This window comes from Echinops telfairi, unplaced genomic scaffold (assembly GCF_000313985.2).
Source record: "Echinops telfairi isolate 266 unplaced genomic scaffold, ASM31398v2 ScPeMD7_60;HRSCAF=208, whole genome shotgun sequence".
NCBI lineage: Eukaryota > Metazoa > Chordata > Mammalia > Afrosoricida > Tenrecidae > Echinops > Echinops telfairi.
Genome location: NW_022103958.1, coordinates 16,562,793 through 16,584,615, shown reverse-complemented (window position 1 = coordinate 16,584,615; position 21,823 = coordinate 16,562,793). Strand labels below are relative to the sequence as shown.

The 21,823-nt window shown below is 50.4% G+C and overlaps 1 protein-coding gene across 12 annotated transcripts in view; it reads left to right on the top strand.

Moving 5' to 3' along the window:
- The window catches only part of CD44 (CD44 molecule (Indian blood group)), a 93,008-nt gene that overhangs the window by 17,221 nt on the left and 53,964 nt on the right, over positions 1-21,823 (top strand). For all 12 annotated transcript variants that reach the window (XM_045290864.1, XM_045290857.1, XM_045290858.1 and 9 more), the window contains exon 2: positions 16,510-16,675. In XM_045290864.1, the coding sequence (XP_045146799.1) occupies positions 16,510-16,675 (166 nt within the window). The remainder of the gene's footprint in view (positions 1-16,509; positions 16,676-21,823) is intronic.

Below are 21,823 nucleotides of genomic sequence, written 5' to 3'. Positions count from 1 at the left end.
GGGAGTTACCAGCTTCCTTTTCCTATAACTGCATTCCTAAGGTATTTTAATATGTGTCAAATGTTTTCAGCGCCATGATCTAATCCAGTCCTCGCATTAACCTTGTAAAGTGGGTAAAGTGGCTGACATTATTATCTTCTTGTATAGGCTCCTTAATGACTTTCCCAAGGTCGTGTAGCTAATTAGTGTCAATTCAGGCTAGTTGAACTCCACTGTCCCACCCCCAGGCTGATGTCCATCCTCTGTACTACACCAGCTCCCTAGGAACCTGGTTTACCTCCAAGGAGTCCACAATCGACTACTGACTTATATAAATAACTGCCCTTCCATAGGTAGGAAAACTCCTTCCTAATAACTTCTTTGAGTCCAAAGTCCAAGGGGCCAACATCTTATTATTTTAATAATCCCAAAGATGAACATGAGAGTCACCTGGGCCAGCCCGTTCACTGTGCAGTCAGCACATGAATCTAACATCATAAGACTCACAGGGGAAGGGTGATGATGAGTCCATCCTGCAAGACAAGACTGGGACATGTTCCAAGGTGGACTTCCAGGATGTGGTTGGGCGGAGCTTTAGGGTGGCCTGCTGCTCCTTCATTCGTCCTTCCCGCCCCAGCTGGCACGGCATTTCCTTAAGGAGGCTTCCCTTGGGGACACGAGAGATTCTGGAGAAGAAAGGCTCCCCTTTAGACTAAGGGACTGGTGCCCAGTCCATCTTGTGCTTCTGTCACAACACTTAGCACACTGTGTTGTCGTGGAGTAAGCTCACTCACTGCCGTCACATGCGTCCCAACACCTGACAACCCTACAGGACAGGATCGAACTGCCCTGCCAGTTTCCAAGGGTGTAACTCTTCATGGGAACAGAAAGCTTCATCTTTCTCCCATGATGTGGATGGTGGTTTTGAACTGCTGACTTTTGGTTAGAGCCCAACATGTAACCACTATGCCACTCAGGGCTCCTTATGGAGTAAGCAGCCTATTTAACAATGATAAGTGTTATAATTGGATCTAGAGACCCTGGTAGTTCAGTAGTAGAATTCCCCTCTCCCTTCCCTCTCAGAGAGATATATTCCGGGACAGTGCACCTTGGGTGTACCCACCACCAACCTGTCATTGGTGGCTTGTAGGTTGCTAGGGTTGAACAAGTGTTCGTAGAACTTCTTGACTAAGCAAGACAAGGAAGAGTAATCCTGGCAATCGACTTCTGAAAGTCAGTCCGTGACAGCCTATGGATTGCAATGCTCTTCACAACCACCATGGGGCTGGTGCAGGCCTGGGCACTGTTTCCTTCGGTTGTGCACTGGGTTGCCATGCAGGGGGCTGGCATGATGCCAGTGAACCGCAGCAACATTATTAGACCTGGAACCTGTCCCTCCCTTGCTCAAAAATGCTCCGGCTGCCGCTGGAAAATGCTCCTTCCATTTCTGGGCAAATAATAGCCAATGAGCTCTCCTTTAATTGCAGGGAGCGTGGCTGCTGGCGCCCACGTGGCCCTGACAGGAACAACTGCTGTCCAGCAGATAAAGCGGCATCGGGTGTTCTGGGAACCTCGGTTCTTGCCCGGACTCTCAGAGAGAATGGGGAAACGCTCACCGGGTCCTGTCTTCACTTGCACAATTACAGCCCATCGCCCAGGCTGCCTGTCTCAGCAGGATCAGCCACTTCCTGCCTGGGCCCTGGTGGGGCCTGGGGAGGAGATGGAGCATTCCTCTTTTTCCATAGACGTGGTTCCTTAGTTTGCTCTTTCCTGGCTTTGGAGGGCAGGAGTGTCCAGTGGTGCCTCAGTCAACTTCCGCACTAGCTTTCCTCCCATCCTGGGAATGTGGGGGATTCCCAGGGCTCACTTCCCCCCTAGAAGCCCGTGTTTGGAATTTCTGGGTCATGTGTGGAAGGCAACAAGTGCTCCCCTTTCATCTTTGGGTTGTTTCAGTTCCTCATTGCTAAAATTACCTCTAGCCAATCAGATGCCGTCCAATTGGCTCTGACTTACCATGACCTCAGGTGTGTCAGAGTAGACCTGTGCTCCCTAGAGGTTCTGGTGGCTGGGTTTTTAGAAACAGACCCCCAGGCTTTTCTTCTGAGGTTCCTGAGGGGCATTGAGCCTCCAACCTGTTGCTTAGCATTCCGGGCCCCTCCCCTTCACACACAGGGCCTCTCCGCAGGACTCCCCAACATACCTTTAATGGCTTTCCAACATGCAGCTCAGCTTTCCATCTGAACTCTCTTTAGATTCTAAAGAAAGGAAGGTCTGGCCACTCCCAGCCACGCCTCCGGAGTGAGTAAGGCTTTGGCCTTTCATCAGTGTTTGCATTTACGTCAAATTCCACCTTGCTCTTAATTCCATAAGCTTTATGGTTGGCAGGGCTGTTGGAGGCTCTGGCATGTGGGTGCAGAGTGGGGTCCGGGCTGGAGCCGACGATCATGGAGGCACACATGGTTTCTCAGAGTAAATAAATGATACATGAGACCCGAAGGCTCCATTTCACGTTGGAGCATGGTGACCACTTGCCCGGAGCTTTGCCTTTCCAGAGAGAGGGGAAAGGGTGAACATTTAGCAAGTGCCCGACGTCAACCAGATCTGCTGGCCCTCCCTGGACGCTCACTTATTATCTTCCTCCCTTCGACTTCTTTTGGAGGTACTTGACGAATATCTGTTGACGATCAAACGAGTGAATGTCAACAGAGTCGTTTTCAGACCGAGAAACCCAGGCTCATCAAACAAAAGCTCTTTTGCTTACTTAGTGATTTCTTTATTCCCTCACCACACCGTGCGTCTCCTTTCGGCTTGAGGAGGTCCGTCCTGTTCCTGCAGCCCCAGAACTGGAGCCGGCACAATCCCAGGCATGTCCTTCCTCTAAGATCTCGAGGTTCCCGACTCGTTGGAATGGAAAGACTTGGAAAAACAAAGACAGACACAACCTCGCAACGATTGCTCCGGTTCCTGGGTGGTGCCGTTTGCATGCGTCGGTGAGCCACAAGGTTGGTGGTTCGAACCCACCCTCTGCACAGCCCGACTCCACAGTGGTGCTGTGTGAGAAAGGCCTGGCGCTCTGCTTCCTTGGAGATGACCGACAGGGAAACCTTCCGGAGTTCAGTTCTTCCTGAGTCGTCAATGAGACAGCACTGGGTTTTTATTTTCTTCTTTCTTTCCTTTTTGTTTTTTATTTTGTGTGTGGGGGAAACATCTTTAGGAAAGGAGGAGGTGGGGATTTCCCCTGTCTCCTCTCTTGGTGGCAGTCAGACCTATCAAAGACCAAGGAGCTAGGTTGGTAGCAGTGGGAGGGAATGCCACCCGCAGTCGCCACGGTGCAGGCTGCCCTGCCCGGCACCAGGACTGCATCACCCAGGCAGAATAGCTTGGATTGGCCCAGGAGGCCAACATCCACTGCAGATGGACGGCGCTGGGCTGTTTGTAGTAATTTAGGAGGACTCTCTGAGGACCTCAGTAATTCCCTTAATTGAAACCACTCTTTCCTTTTCACTTCAGTGGGGCAGGTTCTAGTCACTGAGCCTTGGAAGGCTTTGATTGGGTGTAATCTGAGAGCCGGATGCTGGGAACTCTCTCTCTCTCTTGTTTTGTCTATTGTTTCTTTTTGTTGGCCAGTCCACTCAGCCCCGACGCATTGGTCACACTACCGTCACCTTGACAGCACAGCAGAATGCAGCAACCCTGCAGGCCAGAGGGAGCCCCTCAGGTCCCTGCGGCATTTGGAGGGCACCCCGGATAGAGACAGATTGTAGAGGCAGTTGTAGAGGCAGAAGACTGGGTTGGCTGGGCACCCAGAGATCCGAAGGTCCAGCTTCTCCCTGGTCTGACAAAGACGTAGGTCTATGGAGGTGACGTGACGACATCTCTCAGTCCTCACAGCTTATCAAGAAGAAGCCTGCAACTTGACTCTCAGCCCCGTGCTTTCCCCCTCAAATCCAAGCTCCATTTCTTGACCACTTCACTGTATATTAGATACTGGGAGTATAAAGCTAAATATGAGATTGTCCCCCTTGGGTTATATATGTTGTTTAGTACCACCTGGGGCAGGATCCTTTCTAGAATAAGTTGTATAGATACGAGTACATCACATCACTCACTGCCATCAGAACAATTCTGACTCATAGCGACACTATAGGACAGAGTAGAACTTACCCTGTGGGTTTCTGATACTGTAACTCTTTTGGGATAGAAAGACTCATCTTTCTCCCTTGGAGTGGCTGGTGGTTTTGAACTGTTGACCTTGCAGTTAGCAGTCCAGAGGATAACCCACTATCCTGCCAGGGCTCCCTATCGAGAAATAGAATGTGGAAAAGCATCTTGGTCTATCTACTATCTATCTATCTATCTATCTATCTATCTATCTATCTATCTATCTATCTATCTATATCTATCATCTATCTACCTACCTACCATCTATAGTATCTAAATACTTAAAAGTAAAACAAATATCTATGTAATTAGAGAAAGAGAACATTATCTACAGTAAAAGCCCACTTATCTAGATTATTCCCTTCTAACCCCTTCGTGTAAGAGTCTGGGTTGTGTAATGGTTACACACGGGCTGCTAGCTGCAAGGTCAGCAGTTCAAGACCACCCGCCAGCTCTGTGGGAGAAAGACAAAGCTTCTACTCCCATAAAGAGTTATACAGTCTTGGAAACCCATAGGGGCAGTTCTACCCTGTCCAATAGGGGAGGCTGTGAATCAGAACCAACTGGATGGCAGTGAGTTAAGTATAGAAGAAGCCCTGGTGAGACTGCGGATTGGCCTGGGGCTGCTAAACACAAAGTCAGTGGGTTCAAACCCACCTCCTGCTGTGTAGAAGGAAAATGAGACTGTCTGCTCCCTTAAAGATGTACAGACTCGGACAAGAGTCCATATGATTGGGGTCAACTTGGTGCCAGTGGGTTTGCTATTTTGGGTTGTTATTAACTGGAGAGGAAGGCTGGTGGTGCAGCGGTTAAGCACTTGGTTGCTAACTGAAAGGCAGGCAGTATACGCCACTGGTCAGACAGCAGGTCATCTGCTCCATGATGATTCCAGGAGCACATGGGGCACCACTTAGACAACCCATAGAGACAGAGTTACTGGCCTTGAAGACCCAGGATCATAATCTCAGGGGACGTAACAAAATTCATAAACGAATGTTCTATACCCTAGTGTGGTAGGTAGATTCTGAGGTCTTAAAAACTTCTGAGCAGGCATCTGAGAGACCACTAATATTCTCCTCTTGCCTGGAGCAAAGGAGAGTGGAGAATTCGCCCACAGGAGGAATGGCCCATTGAACCACAGCCTCTTCTAGCTTGAGGCTAGAAGACCTAGATGGTGCCTGGCTATCAGCACCGGACGGGCCCAGCTAGAATGAGAGAAAACTGTAGAACACGTCTCAAATGCATGAAAACGGCCAGACTAACTGGTCTGATAGAGACTGGAGGAAACCCCGGAAGACACCTTTTCCACCTGAAACCAGGTCGATGACAACTCATAGTGACCCTATAGGACCAGGCTGAACTGGCCTTTGAAACTGTACATCATGGGAGCAGACAGCCTCATGGTGGCTGGTAGGTTTGACCCACCGTCTATGTGGTTAGCAGCCCATGAGACGACCTCACACGGGGTATCAACATGTCTGCAAAGCATTATTCTCCTAGCGTGTCTCCTATGTTTGTAAACCATCATGGCCCCAATTTGTCTCCTGACAACCCAGGCTGGGAGGACAACACCTCAGGGTGGGAGGCAAAAACAGCAGACCTGAGCAATCTGAGCTGAGATCTGGGGTTTAGGGCCAAGCTATAGAGTTTAAAAGCGCGTCGGAAGCACCCGCACTTCTCCATCTGTAAACGGGGTCCATAGACCCTACTTGATGAGCCTCATGGGGCTGCTTTGAGACGGGAATGTCTGAAACCCCAAACCAAACTTAACACCATGGAGTCCATTCTGACTCCCAAGCACAGGATGGAGTTGCCCTTGTGGGTTTCAGAGATTCTTACTCTTTATGGGAGTAGAAAGCCGTGTTGTTCTCCCATGGTTTTGACCTGCTGACCTCACGGGTGACCGCCCCACCAGTAACCACCACAAAGAGCTTCCTAGTTGCTGATGGAAGCTTCCGGTGGAGCCCTTCTCTACAGGGGGTGGGTCCCTCATATGTTTAGTCCATACGGGACTTCCGAGAAGCTGCTCCCGGCGTGCTTGTCCCCCTCCCGTTACTGCACAAGCTCCGTGTCTTTCAAACCCGTCTCATCCTGGGATCGAGGAAGGTGTGGTGTGGCCCAAGGACCTAGACTTTGTTGTTCAAGGTCACACAGCTCACCGTGTCCCGATTTGTATTTATTGCATTTTATTGTCCTCTTGAACAGCTTGAGGCCAGAGGCAGTCCATCCTACTGTCCTCCGGGGGCCCCAGGTCATTGGCATGTCACTGAAAATGCAGAGGGCTCCTGCCAGGGACCCACCAAGCTTGCTTCGACCCTCACCTGGCGGGTGCAGCAGCAATGGCAGCCACAGGCGCCAGCGGGCGGATTCTGACCCAGGGCCTCCCCACAGCAGCACTCCGGTGCTGGAGCGGAACTGTTCTGGGGGTGGTTTCAAGGTCTGGGGAGTCCTTTCCAGGCTTTTCTTCTGGTGGACTTGAAATTCCCACCTTCCCACATAGCCACCAGGCTGGGCTGTCCTCAGGGACTCCTCTCTCAAGGTACGTCCCTTAAACTAGGTCTTCACTTCCTCAAACCACTGGCTCCAGAGCTGAGATAAGCATTAGGTGGTGTGAAGGTGGTAGAAAGCAAAGAGCCCCCCCCCCCCCAAAGGAAGGCACGGCCTCCTCTTTTCCTACCCGCCACAGGAAAAACCCCAAATGGGCCCCTGAGATGCGTTTGCATTTCACTGACCACATCCTGGGTTTGTGCTAGCCCATCTGCTAAAACAATAAGATTCAAAAAACGAAGAAAACCAAAGTGGAGAGGCCTGAGCCACGCACTTCCTGATCGCTATGGCAACACCCGCACACGGTGGCTTCCACACCCAGCTGTCTTCCTGGAGACTTGCTCACCCAAGACCACTTGGCTTGACAAACCTCTTGTGCCCCACCAGGGCTTGGGGGACTTGCTCTCCTCTGCCCAGGGGAGCTCTGTGAGGCCCTGGCTTGGGAGACAGGGGTCTGAACAGGCTGTCCCTCAGCAGCCCCTCAGTTTCCATCCCCACAGGGTGAAGCAGGACCAGGTTTCCTTCAGACCTTGTGATCACCCCAGCTTTTCAGACTGCATGTCCCTCACTCATCACTGCCCTCGAGTTGGTCCAGACTCCTAGCGACCCTACAGGACAGGGTAGAACTGCCCCTTTCTAAGACAGAAGCTCTTTATGGGAGTAGAGAGTCTTAACTGTCTCCCACAGAGCAGGTGGTAGTTACAACCTGCTGACCTTCAGGTTAGCGACCCAGTGCGTGACCACTCTACACCAGGGCTCCTAGACTGTGTAGAGGGTCAGTCATTTGGAGACCTTGGCTGAAGGGCCAGGAGCATGGCTGAGAGAAGCCTTTGGGCTCTCTTCTGACTAAATAGATATGATGGGACCCCGTTGGTTCAGTATTGGCTGCCATGACAGCACCCTGCTGGGAGGTCAGGAGGGGTAGCCAGCCACCAAGAGGTTGGGGTGCTTCCTTTCTTCAGGCCAAGGGGTGAATAGTTTGGTTGAAAGCCATGGAGGACATTCTGTGGGCATGACTGGGTATGACTGTTTTCTCTGCTCATTAATCCTCACCCACCTCGGGGCAATTCCCGGAGGGAGAGACTGAGTCACCCAAGACTCATGGTCTGCTCTGGGCGAGGGGCGAGGCGGCCACCGAGTGTGAATCTGGCCTCATCCGGCTGTGGATGTTGAACAATGTGTCCTTTCACCAGGCTACCACATGGGTATCAGGGGATGGGGCCAAGTGATGGGGGCAGGTAGGAAGCCTGCCAGCTTTCGGGACTGGAAACCCTGGGGGGGCAGCAGGGGCAGGATCAGCTAGCAAGGCTCCTAAATGGGAACTTCTGGGCTTTGAAGGCATCAACCAAATGAAAAACAGCGGTTTCTTCATGGACGGTAGGGCGGTGGGTTGCAGCTTTATTGGGAACAGCTTGTTTAGGCCTCTTATAAAAGACTGGCAGGCTCCAGAGCACTGGGCTCCGAGTCGGGAATCTGGTAATGAAGGGCCCCTGAGATTCGGCCCCACTCAGAGCTGGCTGGGGGGCCAGGCCAGCGCTTCTGGAGTTTGTTTTGTCTGGAGTCACACGAAAATTTCATTAGACGCTCTCTCTTATCCCTCCTGGCCTTAACGATGGACGATCCTATTAACAATCATGCGTCTTCATCTATTTCTTTCTTTACCAAACACTGGCCTTTTCTCTCCTAACTTCTGTTCCGAATCAGCTCGCGTAGGTTTGTGAGTGCAATCTTCACTTTTGGACATGAGCTCAGGACATCGGAGGATGGAAACCGAATCCTAGCTCTTTTGTGATAAACCCCATCAAAGTACAAAATCTGGAGAACCGACTAATGCTTTTGCTGCCACTGTCCAAGAGGTTTGTGTGTGACCAACTCCTGGGAACACTCAGTCTGATGCGGTCAGCCTGGAGCGCTGGGTTCCGGTTACAACAATCTGCTATCTAGTCATGCTTGGTCTAGATCTGCCAGTTGGTCAGCGGACATCTGAAATGTCACAAGATGCCTTGTGATCTGAGTGTCTTGACCTTGGACCAAGCCCGAACCCCAGAGTCCTCTGCTCATTAGCATTCAGGCTGGAAGTAACGGCTGCCGCTGAGGCTGGACTCTACATTCGTTCCCAAGGAGATCGTGGGAAGTGCAATGGGTGGAAGCAGGGAGAAGTAGCTAGCTCACAGGTGGGCAGGCCTGTGACTACTGAGCCTTCAGGATCTTCTCTCTGGAGAGAGGGTGGAAGCTCCATTAGAGAGGTTTTTCTGCTGGATCCTTCCTTACCAAGCCCCCGGGCAATAAGACCTGCCCTTTTAAGCATTACAATGCAGAATAAAGGGAGCTCTGAACTTAAAAATAATATTCAATAAATGTAAGCTCCTTTCTCCTTTCTCTTTCAAAGTTTTTCTTTATTGGGTAACCGTTGGATTGCTAGCCACAAGGTAGGAGGTTCAAACCCACTAGCCACACCACTGGAGGAAGATGAGGCTGTCTGCTCTTTTGAATGATTACAGCCTGGGAAATGCTATGTAAGGCTGATACGAGTTGAAATGGAATTGATGGCAGTGGGGTGGGCTCCACGCTTTTGAAACCACACGGTATGTGAGTTTCCTATAGATTTAGTGGCTGGCCTCTTCATGAGGTATAATTTAACACAGCAAAGCGATCGGACAGACCGCCCACTGTAAAACACAGGCCCACTAGTGATGAGCTCAAGCCACTTACAGTCATGCATGCAGCAGCCCAGGCTCAGTGTCCTCCTCCCCCCACCCCTCCCTAAAGACCACTCCTGGATTTAAGGTTAAAAATCCTGTAGCCTCCCAGCTTTATCAGTAACTAACTGTATGAGGTAGACCTACTCAGCACTCAGGAAGGTTTGGGAAAATGTAGATGATCGAGCTACTCACAGCCATTTAGTGGATTCTGACCCGCAGTGACCCTATAGGACAGGGTAGAACTGCCACCGTGGGTCTCCAAGGCTGCACGTTTTCACAGGAGCAGAAAGTGTACTTGTTCTTCAGTTCGTTGGAAGCTGAGGTCAAGCAGTACCTTCTCACCTTCCAGCAGATGCTGTGACTTTCCGCCACCCAGGAAATGATGGAGGCCGGCCAAGACACTGCTGCCCTCAGGCCCTGTAATCAAGGGAACGTTTTAACCCGAGCTGGGCCACTTTGTGTACAGAGGTCTTATTCCTCTGGGTCTGAGATATAGCATTATGAGCCAGCTATGGGTGTGTCCCTCTGAGGATGTATGTACCCAGGCCCCTGCACAAGAGGCAATGCGAACAGAGATTGGCACCCTGCCTCCCCTACGTGGATGGCCTCCAGCAAGTTACCTAACCTTTCTGTGCCTCAGTTTCCTTGTCTCTAAAATGGTTTTGAAAGTAGGTCCTACCTGAAGCAGTTTTTGTGAGAATTAAATCAGCTGACGCACATAAACCACTAGTCAGCACACAATATCTTTGCTATGTATTTTTACAATAGCTCCCCCCTTTATCTGAGGGGCGTATAGTCCAAGACCCTCTAGTGGGTGCTTGAAAGCACAGATAGTGCAAAATCCTTTACTATGTTTTGTCCCATACAAGTATACCTATGCTCAAGTTTAATTTATGAATTAGGCACAGTAGAAATTAACAGCCATAACTAATGGAACAGAACACTGAGAACAATGTACTGTAATGAGAGTGCTGTGAATGTGATCTTAGTAACTTCAGTATAGGATTAACCCCCATGGGTACCCCCCCCCCCCCACACACACAATTTGCTTATTGGGTTGAGAACCCTTGCCTTCACTTAAAGAAGCACTGGGTGCCTGCAGCTATCCACTAACCAAAACACCGTCTAAGCAACTAACGAACGGGTGGGCAGCATCTGGAGAGTGGACATGCTGGGCAAAAGGATGAGACCGAGCAGGATGGTGCGAGAGATGTCATCAGTCTACCCAGTATGGCAACCGTTTCCAATGTAGGGATTTCCAGTTCTGGAAGTTTCCATTTTCCATCACCTGCTGCAGAAAGCGAAACTGCGGATAAGGGGGCACTCCTGTATGTGCTAAGCTCCATATCGGGCGATAAACACATTTTATCTCATTTAATAAAGGAGCCCTGGTGGCGCAATGACTAAGCGCTTGGTTGCTAACAGAAGATCAGTGCGCCCAGCCCAGCAGCCACGGCTTCGGTCAGGGTGACAGCCTTGGGAACCCCACCGGGTGGTTCTACTCAGCCTGAATGTGTTGCTAGGAGTTGGGATCAGCTTGCTGGTGGTGAGTAAATAGCCACAAAGGGATGGGTATTCTCCCCTGGGGAGGAGGCTGAGAGTCGGACAAGAACTAGCCCTGTCACCTGAAGCACAGGCACATCGCATGTGACCCCAATTTTGTGTGGCTGAAGTACCGGAGAGCAGATTGATAGAGAAAGACACATTCGTGGAGAGCTACCACCTCTCCTTCTTCTAGGCTTTACCACAGGACCTCTTCCCATGTGGGCAGATGGGTCCCTGGACACTTGACCATGTGTCCCCCTTGCCCCGGCCCGGCTGTAGGTTCAGGAGCTCTAGAGCAACCTGAAGGGAGCCTTGGTGGCTTCATGGTTACAAGTTGGGCAGCGACTGGCCAGGTTAACTGTTTGAAACCACTAGACACTCCTTGGGAAAAGGACAAAAAGAGTTACCGTCTCAGAAACCCACAGGGTCGGCTCTACCCTGTCCTGCATGGGGGAGCTATGAATCTGAATCAACTCAATAGCCGTGAGTTTAGTTTGGTATAGCCACCTGAGCAGTGTCTCTGCCTGCTTGGCTTCTTCTCTCCCAGGGCCCCCCCTGGACATCTGAAAGTGTTCTCGCTTATTGCCTCCCTACCCCTCAGCCTCTTCCAGGGAGACACTTGGGTCGGTCTATTGTGAGATGCAGGAGGTTCATGGGAGACCCAAGGGCCCAAAGGGAAGTTGATGGATAGCCAGCTGGAGATGCTTGTGTGAGAGATGCAATGGGCTATTTACTACTGGGTCCCAGATCCAGTTTTCTGTTTCTCAGGAGTGTACATGTACACCTGGAGAGTCCCCTGTTTCTTTGCTCTCTCCATTGTGTGTGTGTGTGTGTGTGTGTGATGTGCCTCATGGCTCCTCACACCTCACCCTTACTTTGGCATGTGCTCAGCAGCTAGAGGTCATGGGCAGTTATTTAAACGAGGGCCTGGAGTTGCAGTTAATGAAGCCTGGCTCCCTCACTAATAGCGCTGTGAACTGGGCAATGGTTCTTCTCCTCTTTGGGCCTTGGTCTCTGTAGCTGGAAAATAGGGACCATAGTATTACCAAACTCAGAGGGCTATATTGAGAATAAAATGAGTTAATACTTGTAACAAACATACGGAGTACCTGGCACATACAAACTCTTGGTGATCTTTTTGAGCTGTGTATCTCAGCCTTCCTAATGCCACGACCCCTTAATACAGTTCCTCATGTGGTGTTGACCCCCCCAACTATAAAATTATTTTCGTTGCTACTTCATAACTATAATTTTGCTACTGTTATGAATCGGGTGACCCCTGTGAAAGGGTCATTTGACCCCTAAAGGGGTCGTGATCCACAGGTTGAGAACCGCTGTTATAGAGCATCTCCAAAGAGGCACATCCTCATGGGAGCAAGACAGCCTCATCTTTCTTCCTCAGAGTGGCTGGTGGGTTTGAACTGCCAACCTTCTCCAGCACTACCTGCCAGGGCCACCAGGGAGAGCTCTTTGGAAAATGCAAGAAGTCTTCCAAAAGTTCATGGAAAAATGGGATGAAAAGATACTGGAAGTTTTCTATAGATTCTTCGGCGCCTCTTGCCTCTATCAAAAGGCCACGATCAGCATCAGTGACCATGATTGTTCTTAGGAGCTCTGGTGGCACTGTGGTTACGAGTGGAGCTGCTAACTGCCAAGGCCGGCAGTTCGAAGTCACCAGCCACTCTGTGAGAGAAAGATAGGGCTTTCTACTCCCGGAAAGAGTTACCATCTTGGAAGCCCACAGGCAGTTCTACCCTGCCCTAAAGGGGACCCTGAGTCAGAACCGACCCGATGGCCATGAGTTTGAGATCTCTTTTGTATTATTGGGTAGTCATCATTACCCTTGGAGATGATCGCTTGTATTGACATGCTAAGGATGCCTATTGGTACGTCTTCATGAATTATTAGGACTTCAATGACACCCACTTGAAGGCTTTGTCCCTCTTAAAGCACAGGGGGTTCAGAAGAGAGAAATGATAAGTGCTTATGACACAGTTTGGCAGGAAGGGAAGCCGTGGGCACCATTTTTGCGTTCCTGAATGTCTAAATGCCATCAGAGTTGTGAGCTTGGCCTTCTTCCGGTGGCTGAAATGAATATAGAATCAACTTTGAATGGCGTGTGCTCATTCACTTGGCGGTCCCTTGCTGAGCCCCTGTCATGTGTTAGGCCCTGTTCTTGCTCTCCAGCCTAGGCAGGCTGAAGGTAATGTGTACTCTCTCACCCTGTCTTAGTGGACACACCTACATGCTCAGTGGCTGGCACACAGATCCACCTGCTCACACAATGCTCATGGGGATTATCTCTCATGTTATGGTGGCCGCTATGCGGGAGACTCAGGAGGGCTCATTCACAGGCTTCAGCCTGACTTTGTTCCTTCTGCATTTGCATACTCTGTTGACCCTTTGGTGAGATGGAATTCAACGAGGGAGAATTTGCTACTCAGCTCCAAACCACCATCTGTGCCTCAGAGAGCAGCCACCTGGGCCCGCAGCTAGATAGTCCCAGCATTCACCTAAAGCCCTCCTCAGCCACATCTTTCAAGATGCCGCGTTAGAAGTTCTGTTTTGCTTCTGTAGGCTGGACAAGGAGAGCCACCTGAATGAAGGGCTGTCACCCAGATTGGCAGTTTCCCTTTGCAAGGATTGGCCAATGGAGGCCAGGACTGAAAATGCCACTTTAAAAAACAATCGTATTTCAAAAGGGCTTTGTGTATTTCCCTTCTCTATGCCCCTGTTGCTTCACCAGCCAAGTGTTGCATGAGCCACTTGAGCGGAAACCATGAGTTTGTTTTGTTTTATTTCATCACCTTTAACCAAAGCCTGGTACCCCTTAAGCAATACCCTCATTGACCCTCCCACCCATCTCGAGCAGCCACTAGTGAGCTTTTGACCACCATGCACTTGGCTACTCTGGATAGTTCATATCAGTGGAAGCATACAATCTCAGTCCTGACTTACCTCGCCTCTAGACCCGCACAAGCAAGACAAGGAGTTTGGGTTCTGTAAGAATCCACACCTGGTTCTTAGCTGACCCACAGTGGGGCCAGGCCAGGAGCCTGGGACAGGGAGGTGGAGTAGGGTGGGGGTAGGTTCAGAGTCCATGCTGGTGATGTGCTTCTTCAGAGGAGCCACGTGTCACCAGGACCGTTCCAGTGACGGAGACATCAGTGGCAGGGTCACCTTGGTGTAACCCAGGGATAATATAGGCCCAGAAGAAGAACATTTTAATTTTTTTTTAATTAAAGATCTTAAATTCCTTGGGGATTATTACACAGGATCAGACTTCACAGGAGAATCTGGGGCTCCCTGTTGAGTTTTCAGGTTAATGCTGGCAATAGGTTGGGTACAAAACTCACAGAAGTCTTTGCCTTAAGTCATTCTGTAACCAGCCAACAGCAGGATGCCTGTTACCAATGACATCTACTCTTGGTTGCAAGCAGCCAAGATATGTCTGTATGTTAAAAGCATCTGGGGGCGGGGAGGGGTGTCCATGAGCATTCGTGCATCCAGTCAGCATTTGTGGAGCATCTACATGATGGCGGGCACTGGTGCAAGTGTTGAGACAGAGCCAGACAGGACTCCTCCAGCTGTGCTTCCCTGGTGCTGCCTCACCTGGAGAGGAGGTTGGTCATGGCTGAAGACACAAGAGCAGGAGGAAGGGAAAGGGAGGCTGGAAGCTGTCTCCGGGGCCCAGAGGAGGCCTCTGAGCGAGGGCAGGTGGAGTGGAAATGCTGACTGGCAAAAATGAACCACCCACGTGAAGAACTGAGGATGGAACCTTCCAGACAGAGGGGCAAGGCAGATATAAGTGCCTCAGGGGTGCAATGGTTAAATGCTTAGCTGTGAACCCAAAGGTCGACTGTTCAGACTCGCCATCTGCACGGGAGGAAGACGTGACCATTTATTTGCACAAAGGTGACGACCTTGGAAACCCCATGGAGTCGTTCTCTGTCTGGCAGTGCTGGGAGGAGTCAGGGTCAAGTCCATGGCAATGGGCTCTGGGTAAGGTGGGAAAGAGCCCGAGTGTCTGAAGGACCCGGAGGAACGCTTTGCACCTGGAGCAGAAGAAACTACTTGGAGGTGAGAGAGGAAGACAGGAGCCCCGTCATGGGCCCCAAAGAGGCTAATGCCATAGCACTGCACGATTGGGCACCCAGGGCTGTAGTCTACAGAAGTGGACAGCCACCTCTTTCGCCACACAAAAGCTGCGGGGCTCGAACCATCGACCTCTTGGTCAGTAGCCCAGCGTGTCAAGACTGCACCACCAGGGCTCCTCCCTCTGGGGGCGATGAGTGCATGTATTCTGGATCTTGGAGGCCATAGTCAACGAAGGGATACCGCTGGACTGTGGAGAAGTACACAAACTATATTAAGTGCAAGAAGGATTCTCAGTCGTAAAGCTGTAGACGCAGTGCTATTTCAACTAGCGAGTATATGCGTTGGGGCCTGGGGAGCGGGCTTCAAAAAATGTGTGAGAACCTGGAGGGGAAAGATAATGGAGTTTTTCCACCAACTTTTTGGAGCCGCCTCGTGTATGATCAGGGAACTCTTGGAGGGCTAGCTCCTTTGTCTAGTCTTCACTGCAAGACACTGGCGACCACTTCCCCTGTGGGTGGCAAGATCCCCGGGTCTCTCAGATACGGGCTTTCAGTGGTCGAATGACTGCCTTCTGCATGTAAGACCCCGGTTTGAGTCCAGCCAACGCTCCTCCTGTGTGGGTACCATCCATCCGGCAGTGAGGGTGGATATGTTGCTATGACGCCAAGCAGTTCTCAGCAGAGCTCCTGGAGTCAACGTAGGAAGAAAGGCCCGGTGACCTGCTTCCCCAAATCAGCCAATGGAAACCCTAGGGGTCAGAATGGTCCCATCCCCAGCCTGTCGTGGGGGTGGTGCAGGGCCCAGCAGGGCTCGGCTCCATTTGCGTGGGGTCACCATGCCTCAGGGGCAGGACAGTACTGATCCTCAGAGAGGCGCGGGGCGGAGAGACAGTAAAATGTGCGCCATGGTTTTCGGGGCGGTGGTGGGCTTCGCTTTTACTTCTTTCAATCAAGAAACCAAACCTGCTGCTGTGGGTTGATGCTGACTCCTGGGGACACCCCCCCCCCCCACCGTGTGCCCCAGAGGGACACTAAGTTCTCATGACAGGGACTTTTATCCAGAAGCAGATCTCCCAGTTCCCCTCCTACGGCGCCACAGGTTGGGTTTGAATCACCAACTTTTGGCTAGTCCTTAACTCCAGATCATTTGTGCCGTCCAGGGAACCTCCATTGCTGGTACTCTGTGAGCTTTCCAGGAGTCCGAATCGCTCTAGCAATCAGAAATAAATTGTATGTTCTTTTAAAAGAAGCTAAAACAAACCCAAACAAAACGACTTTGTTGTGGAACTCGTGTCGGAGCGACACTGCCTTGTGTCTTGGCCCCGATTTGAGCTTAGTGTGATGGGGCGTTGGAATGCCAGAGGGAATTTGAAGAAGAGTCAGTCTAGCAGGATCACTTTACCCCTCCCCAAATGAACTTCTTCTTCTTGCCCAAGGATTGAAGCCAAAGAATCTAACCCTTCTGTTCCATCCCGTAGATTTGAACATAACCTGCCGATATGCCGGTGTGTACCACGTGGAGAAAAATGGCCGATACAGCATCTCGCTGACGGAGGCTGCTGACCTCTGTAAGGCTTTCAATAGCACCCTGCCGACCATGGAACAGATGGAGAAAGCCCGGAGCATCGGGTTTGAGACCTGCAGGTAAGAGGCCCGTGCCTGCCCACTGGGTAAACCTGAGTGCTAGTGGGGGCCCGGGGCGGAGTTTAGACCTGGAAAGGCTGCACTCTGGCAGCTGAATGGATTACTGCTTGGAGCGTCGGCCCCACCTATTAATTTGGCCCAGTTGATCTGGAACCTGTATGACAACTGGAATGAAAGTCAGCTAAAGACACCTTTGTGAATCATAGTGCCCCCACCCCCACCCTGCGCGCAGGCAGGGAGGGTCATCTGCTAGGATCCTCGTGCCTAAAATGCTTCCATGACGCTCCTCTGCCTTTGAAGATCCGTGCAGAATCATTGTCGGGACCACAAGAGAACACACAGCAAATAACAGTGTTTAAAATAAATATGTGGCTGGTAGTCTTGGCCCTACAGACTTGGCTCAAAGCAGAATTTCAAGCCTCTCTCTCTCTCTCTCTCTCTCTCTCTCTCTCTCTTCCTGTTTCTCTTCTGTGCTGTTCTGTCCAGAGAGAGCAAGTCAAGGGTTTGAAAATCAGGACTGTACTTCATAGAAAGTGATCGACAAGGGTTGGAGGGACCGTGATGACCACGCTCCACAGACAGGGACTCCATCCACCTTGCTCCGCTGTCCTTGTGACCGGCAATGGCTGTCTGTGTGCCTTTGTGATGGTCTTGTGGCCAGTGGTGCACAGCAAGGTTTGGTGAAGACCATGGCCAGAGCTGTGGGTTTCTTTGTTGTCACAGTGCGAGTGTAGGTGTTCCGGGGTGGTGCCACCAAGGCTCAGCACTGGGCTGCGAACTGAAAGTGGGAGGTTTGAGTCTAACCAGAGGTGCCTTCTAAGAAAGTCCTGAGAGCTTCTTCTGAAAAGAAGCGGCCATGGGAGGACAGTTCTCCTCTGGCCCAGGGGAGGGGGCCATGATTCACCTCCCTAGCTAGCGGTTTCTCAGAGGCCTGGGTAAGGGCAAGGATGGCTTTGAGTTTGCACCGCCTTGGCCTGCCCCTGTCCTTGCCCCTAGCCCTGCTGCTTTTGAAACACAATTAGGCAACCATGGTTCCCCTTTCTCACAGTGTGTGCATATTCTCATGAGTGGATTTGTGTTTTTTTAACTCATATCATAGAACCCTGTGGGAACCATGAAATGTCAGGCAAGCAAATGACAGAGCAATGCAGCCACAATATGTGTGGGACTGAGATTCTTTTTGCTGATAGGGAGAAAGAATCTTTAACATTGCACCATCCAAAGACAGTGGTCATCTATGGTTATGTACATCTGAGTTCCTGAAGGTTAAAGGCAACAACACCCTCAGTTCTTCCAGGGCGGGCACTACATTCTAAGTGCTCCATTAACCCCACCTGGCGAGAGGCTGCCGCAGGGGACCATGCCGATGGTAGACCTTTTCGATCGTGGCAGAAAGTTCCGCGGGGCAGCGCACTCCTGAAATCAAGAAGCTGGTGTTTCTAGACACTTAGATGCTTTCAAGACGCCCTGCCGGGGCGGTGCTGCTGCAGGGAGCAGGCTGCTAACTACGAGCACAGTGGCTGAGCTCACCAGCTGCTCCGTGGGAAAAAGAGGTGGTCATCTGTGTCTATAAGGATTCCGGCCTTGGCAGCACCCCGGGGAACTTCGATTCTGTACATTAGGGGTGCTCTGAGAGAGAATGGACCCCTTGGCAGTGGGTTAGGTTCGGGTTGCATGTGTTCAGAGGAGCCAGTGCTCAGCTGCTTGTGGAAAGGTCGGTGGTTCACAGCCCCTCCAGGGGAGAAAAAACCCTGGCCCTTGCTCCTGTAAAGATTGAGAAACTCTTGGGGCTTGCTCAGCTCAGTAGGGTGCTGTGAGTTGGAATTGAGTCAACAGCACACAGTAATGACAACCTATGTGCTCAGAAAGTCACCCTGTGGCACAGTGTGTGCTTGACCATTACCCTAAAGGTTGGAGGTTCAAACCCACCCAGTGGCACTGGCAACTGCGTCGGTCTAGAGAACTGCCAAGAAATCCTTATGGCGCAGTTCTCCTCTACTCCATGGAATTGCCATGAGTCCAATTCAACTACAGGTAACAGGTGTTTTATTTGTGTCCCCAGCTTGGTTAGAGGGAATCCGTACACCAGAGCAGAGCAAAGGAGACCACTTGGGTTAGCAAATGAACCTGGGCCTTAGGCTGCAATGAGGAAGGTCAATTAGCAAACCCAGTTATCCTATTCCCAAGCCTAATCATTTCAGTAAGGCCCTGGGTAAGGCACCAGCCTGAGAAAGCGCTTTTAGTAAGCTATGTTTTGATTGTGAAATATAGACACAACATCATTGCAAATACAGAAACTTTTTCATGTGCTGTGAACCAGGAGATGTTCTTACTGCCGCCATCAGCCACGTACGTGTTGGGCACTGAAGTTCTAGTTGCCTTTGCGGCCCACTGACCATGTCCTCCCTTGAGCCTCCTTATATGCTGAAGGTGGATCTGACTGCTCCATCTTGTGGATGAAGGAACTGAGGCTTCGAGCCAGTCTGCACTCGTCCCGGACCACACCACTTCTAGGTAGACAGGTTAGGAAGATGCTGTTTCTTTTTCTTTTTTTTTTTTAGCAGTGAGTGAGGCAGTGAGCAAGTGAAGCAGTGAGTGAGAGTAAGACAGTGAGTGAGTGAGAAAGTGAGTCAGTGAGGCAGTGAGTGAGAGTGAGACAGTGAGTGAGAAGTGAGCGAGTGAGTCAGGAAGATGCTGTTTCATCTGAGTCCAGAACCCAAGTGTTTGTCTTTTAAGTCTTTCTTGTGAAACGGGTGAAGATTTTCAGAGCAGTTTAGTTTTCCATTCAGCAATTCATACACGCTTTGTTTCGTGTCCTTGACTACATTCCCCACAATGCACCTCCCTTATGCCCTTCCTCCTTGTGTTTCCTGTATCCCTCCCGCCTTCTTTCCTGACCCTAATGAGGTTGGTTCTTGGGTACATGCCACCCTTTTAAAGAGTCTCACGTGGTTGATTATTTTAAGGCATGTGTAATCCCTCCTGTTAACGGTTCCATTTACAGAACCATGGAGGTTCTTATTCCAATCTGAGTGTAGAACCATGGAAATGGGTTCAGTTCCGAAGCTGAAGAGTGAATAAACACATCGTCTGGGGCGGTGGAGGGGTGGGGTTGGGGGTTCTGCCAGTCTGTCGCTGGCCAGGAAGGCTGCTCTTCTTTATGATGCTCGGTTTTGTTCTACAACCTTTTCCTACTTTATCCCGAATCCTCTAAGGTGACCCCTTTCAAAGCAGTTGGTAGTGATCGCCGGGGACCACCTCTTTCTGCTAGTCTCTCAAGGTTGTGGAGACTGATGTTAGAACCCTGCTTTTTTTTTTTTTAACATTGATTTATTAGAATTAGGTTTCTTTTTCTTTAAACAGTTTTATTGGCACTTAATCCACATATCACACAATTCAATAGTTCAATCATATCAAGAAGAGTTGCATAATTATTACCACAATCAATTTTAGAACACTTTCTCCACTCAACCCCCCACCCATGGTTAAATCACTTTTAAAATGAGTTGTGTAATCACCATCAATTCAAGCGTTCCCTTCCCCCTTCCATCTACATTGTTTGCTCCCCACCCCCACCCGCACACCCCTTCACCCCTCCTATCTCTCACACCCACCCCTACGTCCCCTATAGACCTTTGTATCAGTTCTTATCTCTATACATCTACTCCTTCTGTGCTTCAGAAACTGGGAAACCCAACAGAAATCATAAAAAACAAAATAAAGTGATAAGGACTAAATAATAATAGCACAAATAGTGAGTCTGAAAGAAAACTCCACCGTGAATATTTAAAGGGGCAGGGAAGACGTTTTTTGTCATGGAACTAGCAAGAAACACTTGCATCTAGGAGAATTTCCGGTTGGGTCAAGAGGGAGGTCAGCTGACCGAGGATCAGTTGGATACAGTATTGCCACCATGAAAATGACCCCTCTCTGATGGTCAAGCTGTTCGAGGGCTTTGCCTGTGGCTAGTGGGGCTCTGCCAGCGGCTCACTCTGACCAGACACTCTGCAGATGGATTGGGGGCACCCACTGTCCTCTATAACTTTCTAAAATTGGTGTTCGCAATTTGGGCTCTGATACGTTCCCCTTTGTCATATTTGAATTTTGTTATTGTCGTCTTTGCATCATGGTGTGCTTCTTCCTTGTGGACTTAGTGGACTCCTCACTTGGATGGCTGTTAGGACCTGGCTTTCACCATCGAGCCAGCCTGAAGACCAGGGAGCAAAAGGGAAACGGACGTGTGTGCTGAGTGTTCTTTCCTGCCCGAGGACCGAGCGATACTCCTGCCATATAGTCACATATGACGTCTAATATCTCCACTCCTTCATACGTGGACACGTGAAACTTGCAGCAACTTGCTGTGGTGAAAACCACAGTCAAATTTACAAAGGAAATGTGTTTGATTCTAGAATGTCGGTGTTACTTGGCAACAGGCTGTGTGAAGAGGGCTGTGTAGACTGACCCAGGGTTATTATTCCCCCATCCGCCCCCAAAACACGGTGCCAAAGAAATCTATCAATCCGCCCATAAGTAGTCCTAAGAGTTGCAAAACTCATTTCCATAATTTCACTCCAGTAGCTGTGAATCAGTTGCCTGCCGGGGGACAGATGGCAGAGTCTCCCAGGCTAGGATAAGAACCTTGGCAAGTACTCTTTTGCCCGCCCCACCCTGATTAGTCGCAATTCTCAGGTATAGGGACACTTATTAACATTTAATTACAACACCCCCACCCCCCACCAAGCTGAGGCGATTTCAGGGAAACCAGTCTGTCCATTCAGATGAGGAATGAGTCATGTGAGCTTCATTGCAACACAGACATAATGGGTGCTATGTGCTCAGAAACTTCAGTCTCAGACATTTCCATGGGCTTTGTGGGCACTTCACTCTGGCCTTGCCGCTGGCCGGGAGGATGGATGGGCTCTATGCTCTGCGTTTCCGTCAGCCTTACATGTTCAGAAACCTGCTGGATTTAGCTTCTCTCGTTCTCTCTCTCTCTCTCTCTCTCTCTCTCTCTCTCTCTCTCTGTTCACCCTCCCACCCCCGCCCCATATGATCTGGCAAATGGGATTTTCTCTGCGCACAGCTCATATTTGGAGGCATTTTATGTTCCGAAGAGGCTGTGGTACAAGGGACCCTTGAGTGTGTGTG